The 20446-nt window shown below is 41.7% G+C and overlaps 1 protein-coding gene across 1 annotated transcript; it reads left to right on the forward strand.

The window, feature by feature from the left end:
* The first annotated feature begins 15408 nt into the window (after positions 1 to 15408).
* Positions 15409 to 19709, forward strand: LOC131224143 (stearoyl-[acyl-carrier-protein] 9-desaturase 6, chloroplastic-like). Its single transcript, XM_058219690.1, has 2 exons — positions 15409 to 16020; positions 19143 to 19709. Exons 1-2 carry the CDS (start codon positions 15409 to 15411, stop codon positions 19707 to 19709), a joined length of 1179 nt encoding a protein of 392 aa, XP_058075673.1.
* The last annotated feature ends 737 nt before the right edge of the window (positions 19710 to 20446 follow it).

A 20446-nucleotide genomic window follows, 5' to 3' on the forward strand; every position in this document is an offset into this window, starting at 1 on the left:
ATTATTTATAAAGGACTTGTAGTAAGATCTTTATGATTTGAGTGATGGTGACGATGATTAGAGTATTTCATTAATTTTAAGAATGTGGATATTTTGTGAATTGGTACTATGTGTTGGTTTGCGGATTATGGTTTGTGAATGTAAAATATATAAGTCATGTGCTCGGGTGTAGGATCATGGTAGAGCATACCTGGGTGCCAAATTCTGGTTGTGATAGAGTGGTATCAGAGCCTAGGTTTAGAATTATTGAGGACCTAGGATTTTATTTATAAATGTAGATACTTTGGCAGTAGGATGTATTCCTTTTCCGCAAACCAAGTAGAATTATTGAGCATGCCCGGGTGCCAAATTCTGGTTGTGATAATGGATGAAGCTCACAAGGCTAAAAAGTTTGAGAAGGGCCTAGGAGGGTCCATTCAAAACAAGTTAATTCCATTCAAGTTTGGGACTTATGCTCAAGTGGTGGAGTGAGGTCTAATGATTAAGCAAGACAACGTGGAATTTTGAAAGAGTCCGGCGTGAAAGAAGGATGTAAGGAGCATGACCAGTGTTGCACCAAATATGCCTCAGAATCAGGACAAGAAGCAGAAGATGGCGTTGGCTACTACTTCAGCCCCAACACAACTAGCGTTTCACCAATTTTCGGGCCACTGTTATAACTAGGAGAGGCAGGTCATTCAGCTCATTTTTGTAGTTGTCTGCGCCAATAGCGGCCACAAACATCTTCGCAGCAACATCAAAGTGGCACAATGAAAGCGTAGTAGAGTTAGAGTATGGTAGGATTAGGATGCCCATAAGATTAGGTAGGTATTACCATATATTTGCATAATAGGGGTATTATGTTTCGATGATGCAATTTCTTTTAAGGATGGTAGAATGTAATGACCCATATCAAAATTTTGATTTACTTTCATTCACACACAATGCACATACACACATGGCCAATCATTCATCCATCAACTTGTCAAATTTCAACCATTGATTTATGCATAAAACCCGTCCAACCATGATTATTGATTCATGTACCAAATCACTCCAATCTTAACTATTGAATTGTGTAAAAAAATCTACCCACGTATGACCATTAAATTACGCTATAAATCAGTCCAATTATAACCGTGGATTTATGTGCTAAATCAGCCCAACTATAATTGTAACCCGTGTGTTAGGTTGTAAATGGTTGGGTTTAGCCAAAACCAGACCTGCCTATTTACTAAATAGGTATAGATCCAAAATTTAGACCCATGCCATTTTACTAAATGGGCAAGTCTGGGTCAGGTCTAAGTCAACCCCATTAGACCCATTTATAAATGGCCTGGCCTTAATAGAGGGAGATTCACCCAGACCCATTTATAAATGGGTCAGGTCTGGTTAAGGGATATCCAAACCCACTTATAAATGGGTCTAATAGATCTGGTTAGAGTTAACAGGTTTGAGTCACCTTGATTTTATATCAAAATTAATCAATGCCAATTAATTAAAAAAATTAAATTTATCAACTTCTCATAATAACAAAAATGCAAATAATGGTGCAACTAAAGATAAGAATAATCCACTTCCTTTTTTGTTTGTCTCATGTCCTAAACTGAGCTGGAAAAATGGATGGACGGGGTAGATTTCTCACAAACATCACGGTGGGCCCCACTTAGCATCCCAATGCATGAACTTCCTACAAAAGCCTTTCATGCAATCCAAGTACATCCTAATTCACTGATCCCATATTTAAAAGTCCCTTGATATACATTGATATGCCATCCTCTAATGACTCGAGCTTTTAGAGCAAGTGATTATTTGATATGTTATCATAGCAGAAGGTCTTGTGTTTGAATCCACCATCTTTATTGATATGCCATCCTCTCACCTATCATCTTCAGCATGTATGGGGGATCTACTATGATTTATGTATTCTATAAATTTTATTAAAAGAGCACACTCACACAAGCCCCTTTTTTTTATTTTTTTTATTTTTTTATTTTTTCATATTGTAATTATTGTTTTAATTATTTTTTATTCATTTATCTTGTTTTAATTGGATCTTTAGATGTAGATTATTATTAATCATGCTTTGATACTCTTTTCTTGATTTAATAATTTAATCAAGATTTTAGGTTTTATTTTTAGAATTTTTAGATTTAATTTAGAATTATTGTAAAATTTTGAAAATCTTAGGGTTTTTTGTTAGTTTCCACAATTCCAGCATTATCGTGTTATTTTTTGAAATTTCAGGACTGTTCTGTACTTTTTTTCGGAATTTCAACATAGGGTGTTTTCTATAGAGATATGCCAAGGTTGTTTTGTAAATTTCAGACATTCTAGGATTTCAAATGTAAATTTCTAGATTTCCAAATTTAATGCACTACATTGCATACTCATTATCTATGTGGAATTTCGATGACAAAGAGATTATATATTGTAATTTTAATATTTGAAATTCATGAATTGGTTTATATATGTGCACTATAGATTTGATTGAGGAAGAGTGATCGTGGGATATTTAATGCACCTCCTTTTTATTGTGTCATGTCCTACAAGAGTGATCATGCTTCATCATTCCAATGAGAGGGATACCATCCCCACCATGGATTTAGGGTCTAAGTGACCCACAAACCTATAAATCAAAGAGAAATCTCATGATGGGGTCCATGGAGAATGGCCCCATCATGGCAATCATGCATGCATAAAATTGGTTGTTGACTATACTCATGGAGTTATGTAGGACCTCCACCATTGATCGGTGGGTCCTACACACTCCGAATCAAATGAAAAAAGTTAATGCAAGAATAAAGGAAATAAACTAATCCTATGGATCACCCACCTCAAAGCTTATCATCCTTCTTCCATACTTGGGTTCTATAGCTCCAATGGTGAAGTTTTAATGGTTGGGATGAATTTTTTAGTGTTAGATTGAGAGAGATCTAGCTTGGAAGGGGCTGGAGAATTTGAGGATTTTTGGAGGAAGGTTTCTAGCTAGAAATGAGGAGGGAGAGATAAGGAGAGAGAGAGAGAGAGAGAGAGAGAGAGAGAGAGAGAGAGAGAGAGAGGCCATGATGGGTTTGTAAGAGAATCCATCATTACCATAGGGAGGAGTTTACAAAGTTGTAGGTTAGACTAGGCCTCTTGGTGGTATTTGTGGTTGGTGGTATTAGTTATGGATCTTTGTGTAGTGTGTGGGTAGTGTACCTTGGAATTTGTGCCAAGGGTGATGGTAGTCCACATGTATTCCACGTAAGTGGGCCACATGATCAATGGTCATATAATGAAATGTACACAACTTTTGATCTACATATCAGATTTATGCGTGAGACATAGCGTTGGAACCATGGCGACAATGCGGTCGTAATAGCATATGTTTCGGGTCAATCCGAGTCGGGTATACAAGACCGAACTCAAGGATGACCGCAAACACTATCCGAGGGTCGCGGGTCATCGAAATTTGACTGGTAGGACCGCGGGACCAAAATGAACGAGATGCATACTCACACATACACATGCACACATGCGAACTCGGGTCAGGTCTCACACTTGGGTAGGCTCTCTCTAAATTTCTCATGCACCTTATCCTAACATTCATAATCATTAAACTCATAGTAAAATTGATGCTAGGCCACTTAAGGATAATAATCCGCGCGCACCTTGTGACGAACCGCTCGATCCACGACGTCCGTAGGGTTATGGTGTTAGGAAATTATTGTTGAAATGCCTAAATAAGCATACAAGCTTATAAGAATTGAAAGAAATATAACCCAAGACCTAAACCTACAAACATAACTCAATACTTACCTTCAATCGTCACCGAATCGACACCAATGAAGGTCGATGTTGCTATAGAGAAAATAAGAGGGTGAAGGTGCACAAACCCTCATGCTTCCAAGCTCTCCCTCTCTCTTTCTCCTCTTTTCTCTTCTTTCTCTCTTTCTTTTCTCTGAGGCAAATTCATATGGGGAGAGGGGGTGCCCAAATGAGGCCCTTTTGATGCCAGATTTGGTATAAATGGCCGCAAGGGTTGGATTTTCACTATACTAGCCCTATGGGAGGGTTTTTCTAGCATCTAGGGCCCATTACGAGGTATACATATTCATATAAACCCGTAGGATAGTTAGCCCTAATGATGATCTACGTATGGACATGTTCGGCCCGCCATTTGGATGCGTCGATCGACAGATATGATTAGAAGTCTATTCAATGGTCACCAATAGTTGATCGGGGCCGCAGCTATACGCGTATGAGTAGGGAAATATCCTTACTCCACGTGTGAAGTTTGGTCGTAAACCGACTGTTCAAAATCCTCAACTTTGCATAAGAGTGGATGACCCAATTCACTTAAGTTTCAGTTTCTTTCTTTAGGGTATTTGCACTTCTTATGCACTCGTCCTTTAACTCAAATTGAGCAGTTCTAGATAGTACCCAGGTCCAACTTCCGCGATGGACATCAAGCCTAGTAAGAAGGACATTATTCTATAGTTTTGGAACTAGTGGCCCACTAACGAGCGGTCTAGTGCTTGTTTGAAAAATTTGGACATTTCTGAAATAAATTAGGTATTGAAATTTTTTATACGCAATGATTAGGGTTTGGATTAACTATGTTCATAAGGTGGCCTATTTATAACGAGTGAAAGTGGAGATTTGATCATGACTACTCTAAACCGTCGATTTTAGGCTAAGAGAGTGACAGGGTTGATCTGGTCCATTAGTTAAGATCTGTGCCTTATCTAATTCGGCTTTGAGTAGATCTTTTAATTTAGTTACGATTATCTTGATTAATTAGTGTTATGTCAGTTAGATTTATGTTATGTGTGAACAAATCATGTGGCTAAATTCGGTATTTAAGTGATCGGGTGGATTTGTTAGCTTCCTACGGTTGATTAGTTGGACTTGTGCGGTTTCTTACTGGTACCACCCGTATATAAACTAACACTTAGTGCTAATGGTCAGTAAGTGATAATATAAGTTAATTACATAAAAAAATTTAAGGATTTTTGGAAATCCAAAACAGTAAAAATCCAGGACGTTACAGGGCTACTCGACCGGTTGTGGGTGGCGCTCAACCGGTCGAGTGGGGCTCCACTCAAAGTCCAGCAACCATCCAATGTTTTTCCTCCGAGGTGCTCAACCAGTCAAGAGAGGTGCTTGACCGGTCAAGTGGGCTGCTCGACCGATTGAGGACTCGGCTCAACTAGTTGAACTTACGCAGATTTAAGTTCGGATCTTGTGCGGACTATGTAAATCCGAGGCATTTCGTAACAGGTGTGGAAGGGAGCTTCCTAAACTATAAATAGGGGTGCTTAAGGTCTTTCTAGGGAATGCAAGAGGGTTTCCTAAAGCTTTGCAAGGGTTTGCCAAAGGGTTTAGGGCTATCAAAGGTGTGAGAGAGAGAGGAAGCTTGTAGAAGGGAAGTTATGCTTATGGAGGTGATCTATTATGCAATCAACATCTCAGCGCTTCTACGTCCTCATGATCGATGAGATCTCTCTGTTTTTATTTTATTCTCTTATTGTTTATCTACTCCTGCGTGAGTGAAGAATGTTGTAATGTTCTGCTTCATAGTGGATTGTTGATCTGGACGAGGTCCCGTGGTTTTTACCTCTTTGAAGGTTTTCCATGTAAAAATCTCTTATGTCGTGTGGTTTATGCTTTGATTTATTTCATTGCTTTATTATCCCATAATTCTGGTTTGTTTTGGGAGGCTAGATCCTAAGGTTTTGTGCAAGGCCTCTAACAGAAATCTCTCTCTAGATTACCCTCTCTCTCTCTCTGTTTCCTCTTGCTTTGCGTCTCTAAGGGCTTTTTATAGCTGCTGGATATCTGGATCTTTCCTACGCAAAGCCGACTGCATAGCAATGTGACTCGTTCGGTTATGGTGCGCGGAACGAGAAACGTAGCTTGCCCGAAGCCTGTCACTTCGATCTTCTCGGGATCATTTCTCTTCAGATTGTTTGGGCCCACTAGAAGACAGACGATATGCGAATGAATAGTTTGGATCTCTGATCGAACGGTCCTGTTGGTGGGAGATCGGTTCCAGTTTTAATGGCGGATCTGTCCTGATCCGTTCTTCTTTAAATCGGACATCTATAGGTGGGTCGGTTTGACCGTCCGATGCTTCTTGGCCCACCAGATCTATGGTGGATGTGGGATTCTTGGACCCACTGCGAGGGAGTTCTTTTCGCATGTTTTGTGGAGAACGGCGGAACTGCCGTGGAAGTCGGCGAGAATTGTAGGCGTCTCCTCTCGGGCAGAATTTGATGTGGTGACTGATGAAAGGTCTTGATCTATGGTTCCTCACGCACAAGGATAGCCAGGGAAGTAACAAAAGGCGGAACGAAAGTTTCCGTTTATGGAGGTGCTGCACGCGTGTTTGCTGGCGCTGGAGTTCGTGTGCACGCACGTGCATCCCAACGTGCGAGATTGGTAGGGTTTGATCGGTGGTGGCCTCTCTACTAGATGGACGGCTTGTATCTGGCCACTTGATCTCAAATGGTGGTCCATAATCGAAATACAGAACGAATGATTTTCAAAAGCCATTGCTGGCGGGAAACCTAAAGAAAGAGAGAAATCTCTCTTTTTCCAGCAATTCATCGGGTCAAAGCTAGTTTGACTCGACACTTAATCTGGTGCACCGCGGCTGCGCACATCTCGTGTACGTACACAACCGATGGCGGGATCTACAGTGATTCATGGTACAATCTGTACCATCCATTTTATTTTACTCATCTTATTAGGACATCTTTTTATTTATCAGACCATTCCAGAGCTCAAGTGGGCTATACTTTCAACTTTCGAGTCTTATTTGTGGATTTCTGTTGATCCAGTAGTCGGATCATTCCAAATTTGAACATCAACGGTTGAAAGGGTGTTAAGGACCCAGAGGAGTGTTCAGGTGTGATATAGGGGTTGATCTAAAACTTAGGTGAGCCGTAACCCCCTATCTATTCGATAAACTAATAATCACATGTAGTTTAATGATTGGGTTTCACCATGCTGATCATCTACTGATTCATATGTCCCCAACAGCTCTTGGGTCGATCTAAACGACGGGTCGCAACTAGATTAGTCACATATTATAGTTTAGGAGCCGATTCACTATACGATTGATCAATCCTTATGAGTCATGTAGCTAATCCTTAACTAACTCTAAGTGTTAAGTGGGACACAGTACATGGATGTTTGAATCGATATCCTGACCATTCCACCAATCCAACGGTTGGATCAATTCATGTCTAATTATCAATGACCATGGGATCCTAAAGAGTGTTTAGGCATAACTAGTGGTTAATTATGAGACCAAATAATCTGATTTGTGTTTTCGAAGGATGAATCATCCGACGTGACATTGTAAACCTAGTGAACAGTTGATTTTATGATTCGAGTCCTAAAACGTCATGGTACGATTCTATTTGTCTAATAAGGTGGTTGAAGCCCTAAAAGATGATTTTGTTGATGAGATGATGTTCATTTAGAACATCAACAGATGGGTGACGTAATATATGGATGAAGATTATTCCCAATGGTCCAATTTATGTTGGAGGATGGATGTAACGTTAGGATGGCTAGATTGGTATCGTACGTGTGTACTTACTAAGTTAAATCTAATGTAACACTGGAGAACTTTCAATACAAGGGTATTGAAAAGTTCGGGGTGTTACAATCTACCACCCTTAAACAAAATTTCATCCCCGAAATTTATTTACTTATAGTATATATTTTTTAATCGATTCATTGTGTTTAAGTTTTCACTGTACTATTTGTAAGATAGGTATATAAGTCTAGGCATGTGTTTAATTAGCTACCAAAAATGAGGATGCTACACTGAGTCCAATGGGCCTAACTCAATCCAAATCGGGACTTGGCTGGGCTGACCCGAACTGAGTTCGACTTGGTGAAAGATACCAAGTTGGATTGAGTTGGCTATGATTCGGATCGAGTTACCACATCTAATTAAGGGCCAGACACAACCAGAGTATCATGCTATGGACCTATAACTGGTGGATGAAGTTGGATGTCACACGGACATCGCTGTGGGCCCACATAGCTTCAATTATAGGAACTTCCCGAAGGGAGGGGGCATAGGCAATATAGTGGATGGCCCACCACGTAGGATCAAGAAGGAGAAAATTGAGAAAAAGTGGGGCATCTTTCTCTCTCTCTCTCTGCATCTGGTCAAGTCCAAAAAGGATGTATCTTTGATAGAAAAAAGTAAATCAAAGACTTCCAACAAAGAGAGGGATTGAAAAGAAGCATCGGTTTCACGGTTTATTAAGTAGTGATGATTGCTAGACTGCTTTTACATGCCATCATCAGATCCACCTTTTTTGCTCCTTCCCCATTCACACCCCACCTCATAAAATTAAAAACATTTAAAAATTAAAAAGACCAAAATGCCCCAAACCAAATATAGAAATCCTTCTATAAATCCATTCGCCCCTAGGAAACTTCCTGGCAAAAGGCTCTGGTAAGAAATCCATGTCTAGTGAAATCCTACACTACTTGGGACAAAGAGGATGGTGGAGGGGGATGACAGGGTCCCGCATTCAACTACTTTTGTGTGGGTGGGGCCCGGAGCTGAGAACAGAACAACTTTCATTAGACTGGAATTCATCCCAATCATGGTTCATTGTTTATTCTTAACATTTAATAAATAAAAAAAACTTTTAAAAAATTTCAGACGGATGCACCTGGTCGTCTGTTGGTTGCCGCTTGCCGGGAGTGGAGAGAGAGAGAGAGAGAGGCTGGAGGGTTGCTGCTACCTGCCGGATGGGATGGGATAGCCGATGGGTGCCGGACGGGAGGGTTGAATTTTTTCGGATCAAGGTGTGCGGTGTGCAGCAGGTAGGATAGAGGAGGAATTTGGTTTATATATATATATATATATATATATATATATATATATATATATATATCACACACACACACACACACACACACACACACACACACACACACACACACACACACACACACACACACACACACCTTACCTGACAACCCGACTCGACTCGGTTTGAGTTCGGATTGAGCGAAGCCTACTCAGTTCAGACTGACTCGACTGAGTAAGTTAGACGAGTCGAGTTAGGAGAGTCAAGTTGGTTCCTGCCCAGCTCCAAGGGTAACGCTCCATTTAAAACCTTAGGGCGTGTTTGGCCGGCCGCTGGATGTGGGATTAGGTGGGATGGGATCGGCAATATCCCGGGATCGGCATGACGAGCCAAACAGATCCGGTGAACTTTGTCCCGGGATACGAGCAATCCCATGGATCTTAAGACAATCCACTGACATCACCATCATTACCTTAACAGTGATCCTAGCCCTTGGTTGAATGGATTGGAAGGTAAAATCCCAGGATAAGCAGGGCGTGCCAAACAGACCCGGTGAATTTCCGAGGGATATAAGCAATTCCATGGATCATGAGACAATCCACTGACACCATCATCATTACCTTAAAATTGATCCCATCCCACCAAATCCCATGGGATCGGTCCGGCCAAACACGCCCTCATAGTCCTGAGTTTTAAACCCCAGGGAGAACATGAGGTAATGTACCCGATGGAAGTTAAATCCCGGGATTCGCTGGGCGTGCCAAACAGAGTCGGTGATCTGATCCCAATCCCATGGATCTTAGGACAATCCACTGACAACACCATCTTTACTTTTAAATCCCATCCAATCCACCCTAATCCTTAGGAGCCTGTTTGGCCGGCTGGATTAGATGGGCTTTGGTGGGATGGAATTGCATCCGGTCCTGTCCCAACTCCACTCCATGCTTGGGAAGAGTGGAAACGCTTGGAAGTAGGCTAGATGGAATCGTATTGGTCCGTGCTAATATCACTCAATGTTAGCAAGTTGTGTAGGTCCCACCATGATGTGTGGGCTATATCCACACCGTCCACCCATTTTTTGAGATCATTTTAGAGCATGGGCCAAAAAATCAGGTAGATCTAAAGCTCAAGTGGACCGCACCATAGAAAGCAATGGGGATTGAATACTTACCGTTAAGAACTTCTTTGGGGCCACATAAGTTTTGGATCTGCCTCATTTTTAGGCGAATGCCATAAAATGAGGTTACAAAACAAATGAACGGTTTAAATATAACACATGTATGTTATTGTCAATAGTTTCAAATGATGGTGGGTATATCCTTTCAATGGACCACCGTATTACAAACAAAAAAAAGCGAATTAAGCTTATCCCATGGTAACAGGGAACAGTCCCTGCCATGGGTAATAATTATATTTTTTGAATCCCATCCCACCTGATACCGTAGGTTCGTTTGGGCCAAACAGGCCCTAGAATTTGCCTATATAGTAATCCAGGGATAGGGCAATCCCATGGATCTCAAGACAATCCACTGACAATACCATCGTTACTTAGAAATCCATGCCATTTCCAATCCACCCAGCCAAACGGGCCCTTAGTGGTTGCACATGAGTTGCGCAACAGCGGATGTTGGGCTAATAAAATGAGCGGAACAAAGCGCAGTCAACGGACGTAGCTAACATCACACGCACGCACGACATTAAGCGCCACAGCTAGGGAGTTCCATGGCTCACAATTCACGAGTATCGTCAAGACAAATCCGCATACAAATCCTCGATCGCGGATTTCCAGGTGATATCTTTGGGGAAACGGATCGGGTACGCACCCTGCCACTAGCCAATGGCTAGTGGTCGGTGCTCTGTCGGCCCCACCATCACGTGTGTTTCATCCATGCCGTCCACCCATTCTTAGGTATCATTTTATGGTATGAGACCAAAAAGAAGTTGATCCAAATCTCAAGTGGACCGCACGGTGTTGATTGAACGATCACCGTTAAAAATATCTCGGAGGCCACAAAAGTTTTAGATCAAGCTGATATGTATTTTTTTCCCTTCATCCAAGTCTGTATAACCTAATCAACAGGTTAGATGTCAAATAACCATTACAGTGGGCCCTAGGAGGTTTTTAATGGTGGACATTCAATTACAACTGTTTTCCCATGGTGTGGTCCACCTGAGATTTAGATCTACCTCATTTTTTGGGACCAAGCCCTAAAATTATCTTTCAAATGGATGGATGGCGTGGATAAAACAAATACATCATTGTGGAGTCCACATAGCACCGAGCACTAGGCACCTGATCTTGTCTCCGGTTGCATTATAGATTATCAGGCTCCAGCTCTTTCAAAGTGTTAATTTGGTGCGTGGTCAGGCTCGTGCTCCATCTCTGCCGTTCGTGTCGAAGACATGAATTTGGACCCCATCCAGCCCTCCAAATGGTGGACCCACATTTGATGTGTCGTGGGTGTAAAATTTAGACCGTTGATTGCCCACATTTAAGAGCCCATGTTCAAGCTCGTGTCATGATGGTTAGGAACATCAATGTGGTTTTTTGGCTTTAGTTCATCCGTGCTGGGGCCACCGCTTGGATGGCCATAATCAATACTCGTGTGGGCCATATTTCCACCCTTTGACCCAAATTGGTTCCATTTGGATGCGAATTCCGAGTAATCCACACCGCATCCTACCTTGGAATCTAGGAGGGGCCCACCATGATGTTTTTTCCAGAAATCCACTCCGTCCATCCGTTTTTCCATCTCATGTTATCATACCAAACATGAAGTAGATTCAAAACTTAAGTTAGCCGCAAGACAAGAAATAGTAGGGATTAGACACCTACCGATGAAACTTTCGTGGGGCCACAGAAGTTTTATATAAGACTAATATTTTGTATTTTCAGTTCATCCCAGTGATAAAGACCTCATGAACGTTCTGGATGGCACAAAAACATCAAGATAAATCCCAGGAAGGTTTCAACGGTAGGCATTTCCCTGCTCACTTTTTCCTGTCATGCAGTACACTTAAGTTTTGGATCCACCTCAAAAATGATTTAATGTTTTAACATGAGATGGCAAAAAAGATGAATGGGGTGGATTTCTCACAAAGATCACGGTGGGCCCCACCTAGCTTCCCACGGTGAGGCAATCCTACGTCCATTTCATTTCGATAAATTAAAAACCGTTTTATTTAAAAAGCAGTTTTTTTATTAAATGCTTTTAAATTAAAAGACCTTGAGCCGATTTGGATGTCGGTACCAAATTAGCATGGGGCCTAGCTTAATAATTTGTTAAATATCAACACTGTACCCCCATTTTTTCGGCCCATATAAAGATGTACAATTTAAGCATATCTAAACCTTAGGTAGAACATACCACAGGAAATAGTGGTGATTGTTCTCATTGCCAATTGTAAGAAAATATATAATGTTTAATTGCTATCCAAGCTTCCGATAAGGTCAAATAGACATAAATAAAGGGAAAATACATATATCAGCTTGATCCAAAAAAATTGTGCCCTACGAAAAGCTTTTAATGGTCATTCATCACTTGTTACAAGGGTGTAGTTCATGGTAGATTTGGATAATGTCATAAAATGAGTTGAGTTAATCCACTCCCAATTCCACCCCTTGTGTAGTAGTGACTAAGCAAATAATACAATATTGGATTTTTCCTTAACTTCATGAGTTGAGTTAATCCGCTCCCAATTCCACCCTTCATGTAGGAGTGATTAGGCAAGTAATACAATATTAGATTTTTCCTTAACCGTGGGGCCCACCTAGATGTATGTGTTGTATATCTGTATTGTTCATCAGTTTTTCAGTTGTTTTAGGACATGATTTTTAAAAAAGTGAAGCAATTCAAATCTCATGTGGACTTACATGGTAGGGGTTGAATGCCAACCATTAATAGGGTTGCAAAAGTTTTTATCAATTAGGCACATGTGGCCTTATCCACAAGTTGGATGACAAATAAACGTTACACAGGGCCTTAAGAAGTTTTTAATGATGGGCTTTCGATGACCAATATCCCTGCAATGTAGTCAACTTGAGATTTTGGATATGCTTCATTTTCACAACCATGCTTTTAAATGAGCTCTAAAAGCTAATAAATGATGCAAGATATACAAAACATATATCAGGGTGGGCCCCACAGTTAGGGAAACACCAACTTATTATCCAAGTAACACATAATCCACTTCTCCAGTGGCAGGATTTGACGGGATAGCTGGTCCAGTTACAAGGAGACTGAGTTAAGTAGGTACCAACCAACAGCTTTCAAATGAGCGAGGAATATTGCATGATAACCCACCCATCCCTAGCTAGGAATGGACACGCGCTGTGAGGGGCTACCATGATTTATAAGTTTTATCCACATCAGCCATCCATGTTGCCATGTCGTTTTATGTTAGGATCTCAAAAATGATACAGATCCAAAGCTCAAGGGAAACCACATGACAGGAAGTAAGGGTGATAACCCACCATTTAAACCTTCATAGGGTCCATCATGATGGTTAATTGCCATCCAATCTGTTCATAAAATCACATAGGCCTGAATGAAAGAAAAACAGAAACATCAACTTAATCTAAAGCTTCTGTGATTCCAAATAAAAAATAAATAATCAACTGTAAGTATTTAATCCCCACTGTGTGGTCCATTTGAGCCTTGGAGCTGCCTCACTTTTGAGCTTGTACCCTAAAATAATATCACAAAATAGATGGGCAGTGTAGATGAAACCCATGCATCACGGTGGCCCTCAAATTGCTCCTTCCGTTACTAGCTAGGGAGTGCAGGGGTGGTACGCAATCCACGCTTGAATCGTACTTGTGTTTCATAGAAGTGTGTAGAAAAAAAAAAAAAACTTAACCATTAAGCCCTACTTTCTGTTTTTAGGGCAATGGGATCTCCCGCTTGAATCGTACTTGTTTTTCATAGAAACAATGTAAAATTGCTCATAAATGATAAAGCCTATAAGTTCACACACCATGTACGTTTTGGATTATGCTATTTTTTGTATCTTCACTTCATCGAGATGAGTCACATCTTTAAAATGTTTCCTGAAAGATACCATGGTGGCTCCATGCATGAACCTATGAATGGCATCCCAAGCCATACCCACTGTTACCCGTGATGCTGTGGGCCACTTGATTTATGCATCTGCCTTACTTTTTCCCCAAAGCCTAGAATCAAGGATAAAATTACATTGTCTATGGAGTAAATTTTACATATTGAACATGGTGAGCCCACATAGCTAATTTTTTACACAGGGCCTAAAACAAGTGTTATAGAGGATTTGGGTCCACTAATCTGTGCGCGGCTAGGATCATCTGATAGAAGAGATTTTTGGGTGTGCTCCATCACATGAGGCTGAAGTGAGTTACCAAGCAGCCGACTTATGTAGGTGTGGCATGCTTGTAAAAGATACAGAGCCCAAAAGTGGGGCCAGATCGGAACATATTAATTATTGACTGGGAGGTCGCTATGATATTTGCAATAGAGCAGTTGGGAAAAATCCCACCAATTGGTGGTTTGGATCAGCTTACTCGTGTAATTTTTAGCATGTGGTCCATCCAAGGGAGGGCCCAGAAAAGGAATACCTTGCTCGATATCAAACATAGATATTAGTTGTTCATCTCCATTATCATCATACCCTGTTACGAATGATCTGGTAGACTTATGTGTAAAATGTATGAATATGCATGGTGCATTCAAATATTTACAAATACGTTCAAAAGAGATATCTCGATAAGTGTAGGTGGTGTTGCGATTACATAACAGGTAGCAAGAGGATGAGCAAAGAAAGCTAAAGCGTGGGAATTCCAGATGGCAGTAATGGAAAATGTTTATGGTAATTCTCGGAATGTAAGAAGTATCCAAAACGACTAGATCAATGGTATAAATAACAAAACAAATCAAGAAGGAAAATCATATCATACCAACCCAAACAATTTAAACTTATCTTTCAATTATTCCTCAATTATTTTGTCAATTTACATTTCATAGTGTAATCTTTTATTTAATTACTTTGTTGAACAAGTTACATTTCATAGTGCAATCTTTACTTTCCAAGTCTATTGCCTTAAATTTCGTAATATAATGTATAATAGTAACCAAGTAACTAATAATCTTTAGATATAATTTGAGTTTATGATATCGCGTTGGACTTAGTTCATCCATCAAGAGAGTGTTCCGCAGCTATTCTTTATGACTGACTGTAAAAATCTCTTTGCCATTCGATTTTGTTTGTGCTGAAAAATCCCTAAGTACAGAAATCAAAAGTATAACCCATTATTAGAGGATGAATGACACCCTCTCAATATTATCTGATTCAATTTTACATACTGAGTGAGTAGTTGAATAGATGACCAATATCTTTAAATCTCAATCATTCATAACATGTCTACATATCTTAACGCCCAAGGTCATTATTGTAGCCGAATTAGTGTTACTTATCTTTATCCGGTATCAAATAATTTCTAATAACAATTGGTCGTCCTGTAATTTAATCGAAGTCCGATGGTCATTCATTACGCAAAATTTTATAAATAAAGGTACCCACTCCCGTGAGCGAACGCATGCATATGCTCACCCAACATACAGGAGCCATGCAATCCTCCATACTCTCTCTCCATAAGCATCCCCGCCTACCGGAATTCAGCCTGTTTCCGGTCAATCGTGTTAAATTTCCGACAACCTGTGTCAGATTCAGGCGATGCCCAATCTCAGCGGTAGCGTATCCACCGGCAACGCCCCGGCACGCGATCACGCAGTCAATGCCACCAGAGAAGGTCGAGATATTCAAAACACTGGAAGGGTGGGCCACACAAACGATCCTATCCTTCCTGAAGCCGGTCGAGCAGTCCTGGCAGCCGCAAGATTTCTTGCCGGACCCCACACTGCCGACGGATGAGTTCAACGAAGAGGTGCGGGCCCTACAGGCCCGATCAGCGGAATTGCCAGACGAGTACTTCGTGGTGCTGGTGGGACACATGATCACGGAGGATGCGTTACCCACGTACCAGAGCATGATCAACAGGGCCGATGGTGTCCGCGACGAGACGGGCGCGAGCGATAGTCCGTGGGCGGTGTGGACCCGGGCTTGGACGGCTGAGGAGAACCGGCATGGGGATCTGCTCGGGAAGTATCTCTACCTGTCGGGGCGTGTGGACATGCGCATGGTGGAGCGCACCGTACAGTACCTCATTGGAGCCGGCATGGTGAGCTCGAGCTTCCCTACGTAAGGAAACGGATTGGCTACTTCCCCTGCCACCAGCCCGGTGGCTGGTGGTCGGTGCTCTGTGGGCCCACTATGAAGTATGTGTTTCATCCATTCCGTTCATCCATTTTTAAAGATCATTTTAAAGTTTTATTCCAAAAACGAGAGGAATATAAGTCTCAGGTGGACCACACCACAGGAAAACAATAGTGATTGGATATTGATGTACTGTTTATTTGAAATCGAATCTGTTGATTAGGTCATACAGACGCAGATGAAGGGAAAAAACAAAGATCAGCTTCATCCAAAACTCTTATGGCCCCCAAAAAAATTTTAATGGTTGACGTTCCTTCAACACTGTTTCCTGTAATGTGGTCCATTTGAGATTGGGATATACCTCATTTTCGGTACCATACCATAAAATGATCTAGAAAAATAGATGGACGGCATGGATGAAACACATAGATCATGGCAGGGCCCAGAGCGCACGGACCATCAGCCATTGGCTGGTGGCAGGGGGAGTAGCCAATCCGTTTCCCCTACGTAAGAGGGTAATTCAGTCATTTGCTTGATTGCTTTGGGCAAAATAATGGTGGGCCCATCAGTCCAACGTTCTGGTCTTCCGACAATGGGGCTCACGCCATCGGGCGCGGCTTCGGTGGATCCCTGACCGTGGGGGCCAACCTGATGTATATGGCTTACATCTATGCCGTCCACCCGTCCATCCGTTTTGACGGATCGTCATGATCCAAAAAATGCCGTCCACCTGTCCATCCGTTTCGACGGATATCATTTTAGGTCATGGTCCATCAAATGAAGTAGATCCAAATCTCAGGTGTAAACAGTGGTGATTAAACATAAAAAACTTACCATGGGCCTTTTGGATCAAAATGATATCTTTGTGTCCCTTCATCCAGGTCTTGACGACGTTATCAACAGGTTGGATGTCAAATAAACATCTCAGTGGCCATAAAAAGTTTTTAAGGCGGGTATTCAATCACCACTGTTTACTGTGGGTGTGGTCCTCCTGAAATTTGAATCTACTTCATGTTTAGGGACCTTACAATAAAATGAGACGTGAAAACAGATGGACGGCGTGAATGTCAGGCACATATATCAAGGTGGCACCCACAGTTAGGATCCACCAAAGCTGCGTCCTATGGAAGCGGATTGCCTAGTGAGTAACTCAGTAAACCCTGTGGGGTCCACCGTAATTTATATATTTTATCCACTCCTTTCATCCATTTAAACAGATAAATTTAGGGCTTTAGCCCAAAAATGAAGCATATCTATAGCTCAAATAGACCACACCATGGGAAATGGTGTGAATTGAATGTATACCATTGAAAATTTCTTCAGGACCACTGAAATTTTGGATCAAGCGCTTATATTTGTGTTTTCCCTTTGTCCATATTTTTTAAACCTGCTGTGTGACAAATAAACATCATTATAGGCTTAGCAAGGTTTCAACCGTAGAAATCATTATTCCCACTGGTCCACTTCGACTTGGATCAAGCTTATATTTGTGCTTTCCCTTCGTCCATATTTTTTTAACCTGTTGTATGACAAATAACATCACCATAGGCTTAGCAAGGTTTCAACGGTAGAAATCATTATTCCCACTGGTCCACTTCGACTTGGATCAAGCTTATATTTGTGCTTTCCCTTCGTCCATATTTTTTTAACCTGTTGTATGACAAATAACATCACCATAGGCTTAGCAAGGTTTCAACGGTAGAAATCATTATTCCCACTAGTCCACTTCGACCTTCGTATATGCTTCGATTTTGGTCTTAACCCCTTAAATGATCTAGAAAAATAAATGACCTTCGTAAATAAACCACGTACATTCACGGGGCCAACAGAGTTCACTCGGTACGAGAAGAACGTACTGAGTAACTCAGTAATGCATCCGATTTCACGTTCTACGCTATCAGAATTCGTGAGATAATTCACGTTCTAATGCATCGCAGGCAATATTCTTGTCGCGATGCACGGCTCCGACTTCTGCACGTGTACAGACCCCTTACATGTGGCAAGGATGTATATGTGATAGATCTGAACCGTGCATCAGCTTATCCCACTGTTCAGATTTAATGCCTCAATACTCAGGAGGATACGATCATCAGTTGGGCCATAAGCCTAGAAAGAAAAGGAATTGATAAGAGAATGGTCCAAATTCTATGTACAGTTATGGCCCACCTGACTATCGTCTCAGAGTGGTATGGGCTGAAGAGCGGATCCGATCTCTCGCACACGTTGTTCTCGTTGCCACGTACGAGGCGAATGCACTCTCTTAAAACGAGCATCCGTGGCATGACCTGCTTTGGGACCTAACTCTTGCCTCAGTTGTACACTCACCAGAGTTTCAACACGAGGTCAAGGTTCGAGTAACTATTGTGATGAAACGCATACGCAAAGGTAGGGACCACGAGCGGTTCAAGTGTTACCGAGGCAACACCGAATTTAGTGGGTGTTACCCTTAACGTGAATCCCACCTTGATTATCCGTTCATCCGTTTCTACATATCATTTCAGGACGGTTAATAAAATATGGAGATCCAATTCTCAGGTGGACCACACCACAGGAAATAGTAGTGATTGAGTGCCTCACCATTAAAAAATCCAAAGGGTCCATCGTAAGGTTTTGTAACTTTTTATTTGCAATCCAACCTCTTGATAATGTCAAGAGGATATTGATGAACGGAAAATGCAAAAATAAGATTGATCTAAAACTTTTGAAGCCCACAAAAAGTTTTAAATGGTCATTCATTTCTATTTCTAGTGGTATAGTCCACCTGAGATTTGGATCTTTTTAAAATTTGAAATCCCGTGGTAAGATGAGATGTAAAAACAAATGTACAGTGTGGATATACAACAAATACATCAAGGTAGAGTCCACACGGTTTGGGTAACACCCACAAGGCAGTTACCCGAGTAACAGCTAATCCGCTCCCGTCCAGTAGCTACTGCCTACTGGCTACTGACAGCGTAAGTTGCCAATACGCGTTCGCAATTTCCAACGTTAGTTACGTGAAAGGGTAAATTGGTCATTATGAAAATAATTTAATTCGAACGTGCGGCTCGTACACTTGGTTGCTTACATCTGCATGGAAGGTTGCAGGATACCGGCGTTGGCAATAACCCGTACCTTGGATTCGTCTACACATCGTTCCAAGAACGGGCGACCTTCGTTTCACATGGCAACGCGGCCCGCATGGCCAAAGAGGGAGGGGACCCCATCTTAGCACGTGTGTGTGGCACGATTGCAGCAGACGAAAAGCGACACGAGAAGGCGTACTCGAAGATCGTCGAGAAGCTCCTTGAAGTGGACCCCACAGGTGCCATGATCGCTATTGAGGAAATGATGCGCAAGAAGATCACAATGCCGGCCCACCTCATGCATGACGGGCGGGACCCGCAGCTCTTCAAGCACTTCTCGGCCGTGGCACAGCGGCTTGGCGTCTACACGGCTAATGACTATGCCGACATACTCGAATTCCTGGTGTGCCGGTGGAAGCTCGAGAAGCTCGAAGGGTTAACCGGCGCCGGACAGCGTGCGCAGGACTATGTCTGCGGGCTGGCGCCGAGGATACGCAAGCTGCAGGAGAGAGCCGATGACCGGGCCCAGCACAGGGGGTCTCATCATGTGCGGTTCAGCTGGATCTTTGATAGGGAGGTCACGTTTTAGTAAGCACGTGTGCATCTGCACATGTGCACGTGCATATGCATGGTCGTGGAAATGACTAAGCAAATAAAAGTATGTATTTTGGATTTTTATGCAAGAATAAAGTGTGCCACACATGGAATTAACCATCGGAGCTGCACGCGGGTTAGACGGTATGGATCAATCAGAATATAATAATAAGTAGGTATTTTTCCATTGGGTCTACTGACTTTTTAGCTATGGACCATAAATCACTGGCTTTTAAACTATTTTTAAAAACCCACCTACATATTTCATGTACATCAGGCAGCTGATTACAATAACAGATAACTTAACCGTTTGATTTCTTAATTACCGAATGATTGACAGTGGAGATGTTGCGGTCTGATACTAAACTTTTGCCGAATAACAGTATTGCCCTCTACGGAAGCCAATTTTCTATTGAATAACTCAGAACGCTGAGCCTACTGAGTAAAATCTGTAGGGTCCACTGTTATTCATGTATTTTATCTACTCCGTCCATCTATTTTACCGGATAAAACAAAGTGGACCACACTACAGGAAAAAGTATGGATTGAACATCTACTGTTGAAAAATTATTGGGCCACATAAGTTTTAGATCAACAAGTTGGACGGAATATAAACATTATGAAAACATTACAACGAGCCTGTAAAGTTTTCAATGATAGGGCTTTCAATCAACACTGTTTCCTATGGTATGGTCCACGTGAGCACTGGATCCAATTCATTTTTTATATCAT

Source organism: Magnolia sinica, chromosome 2 (genome assembly GCF_029962835.1).
Source record: "Magnolia sinica isolate HGM2019 chromosome 2, MsV1, whole genome shotgun sequence".
Lineage (NCBI taxonomy): Eukaryota > Viridiplantae > Streptophyta > Magnoliopsida > Magnoliales > Magnoliaceae > Magnolia > Magnolia sinica.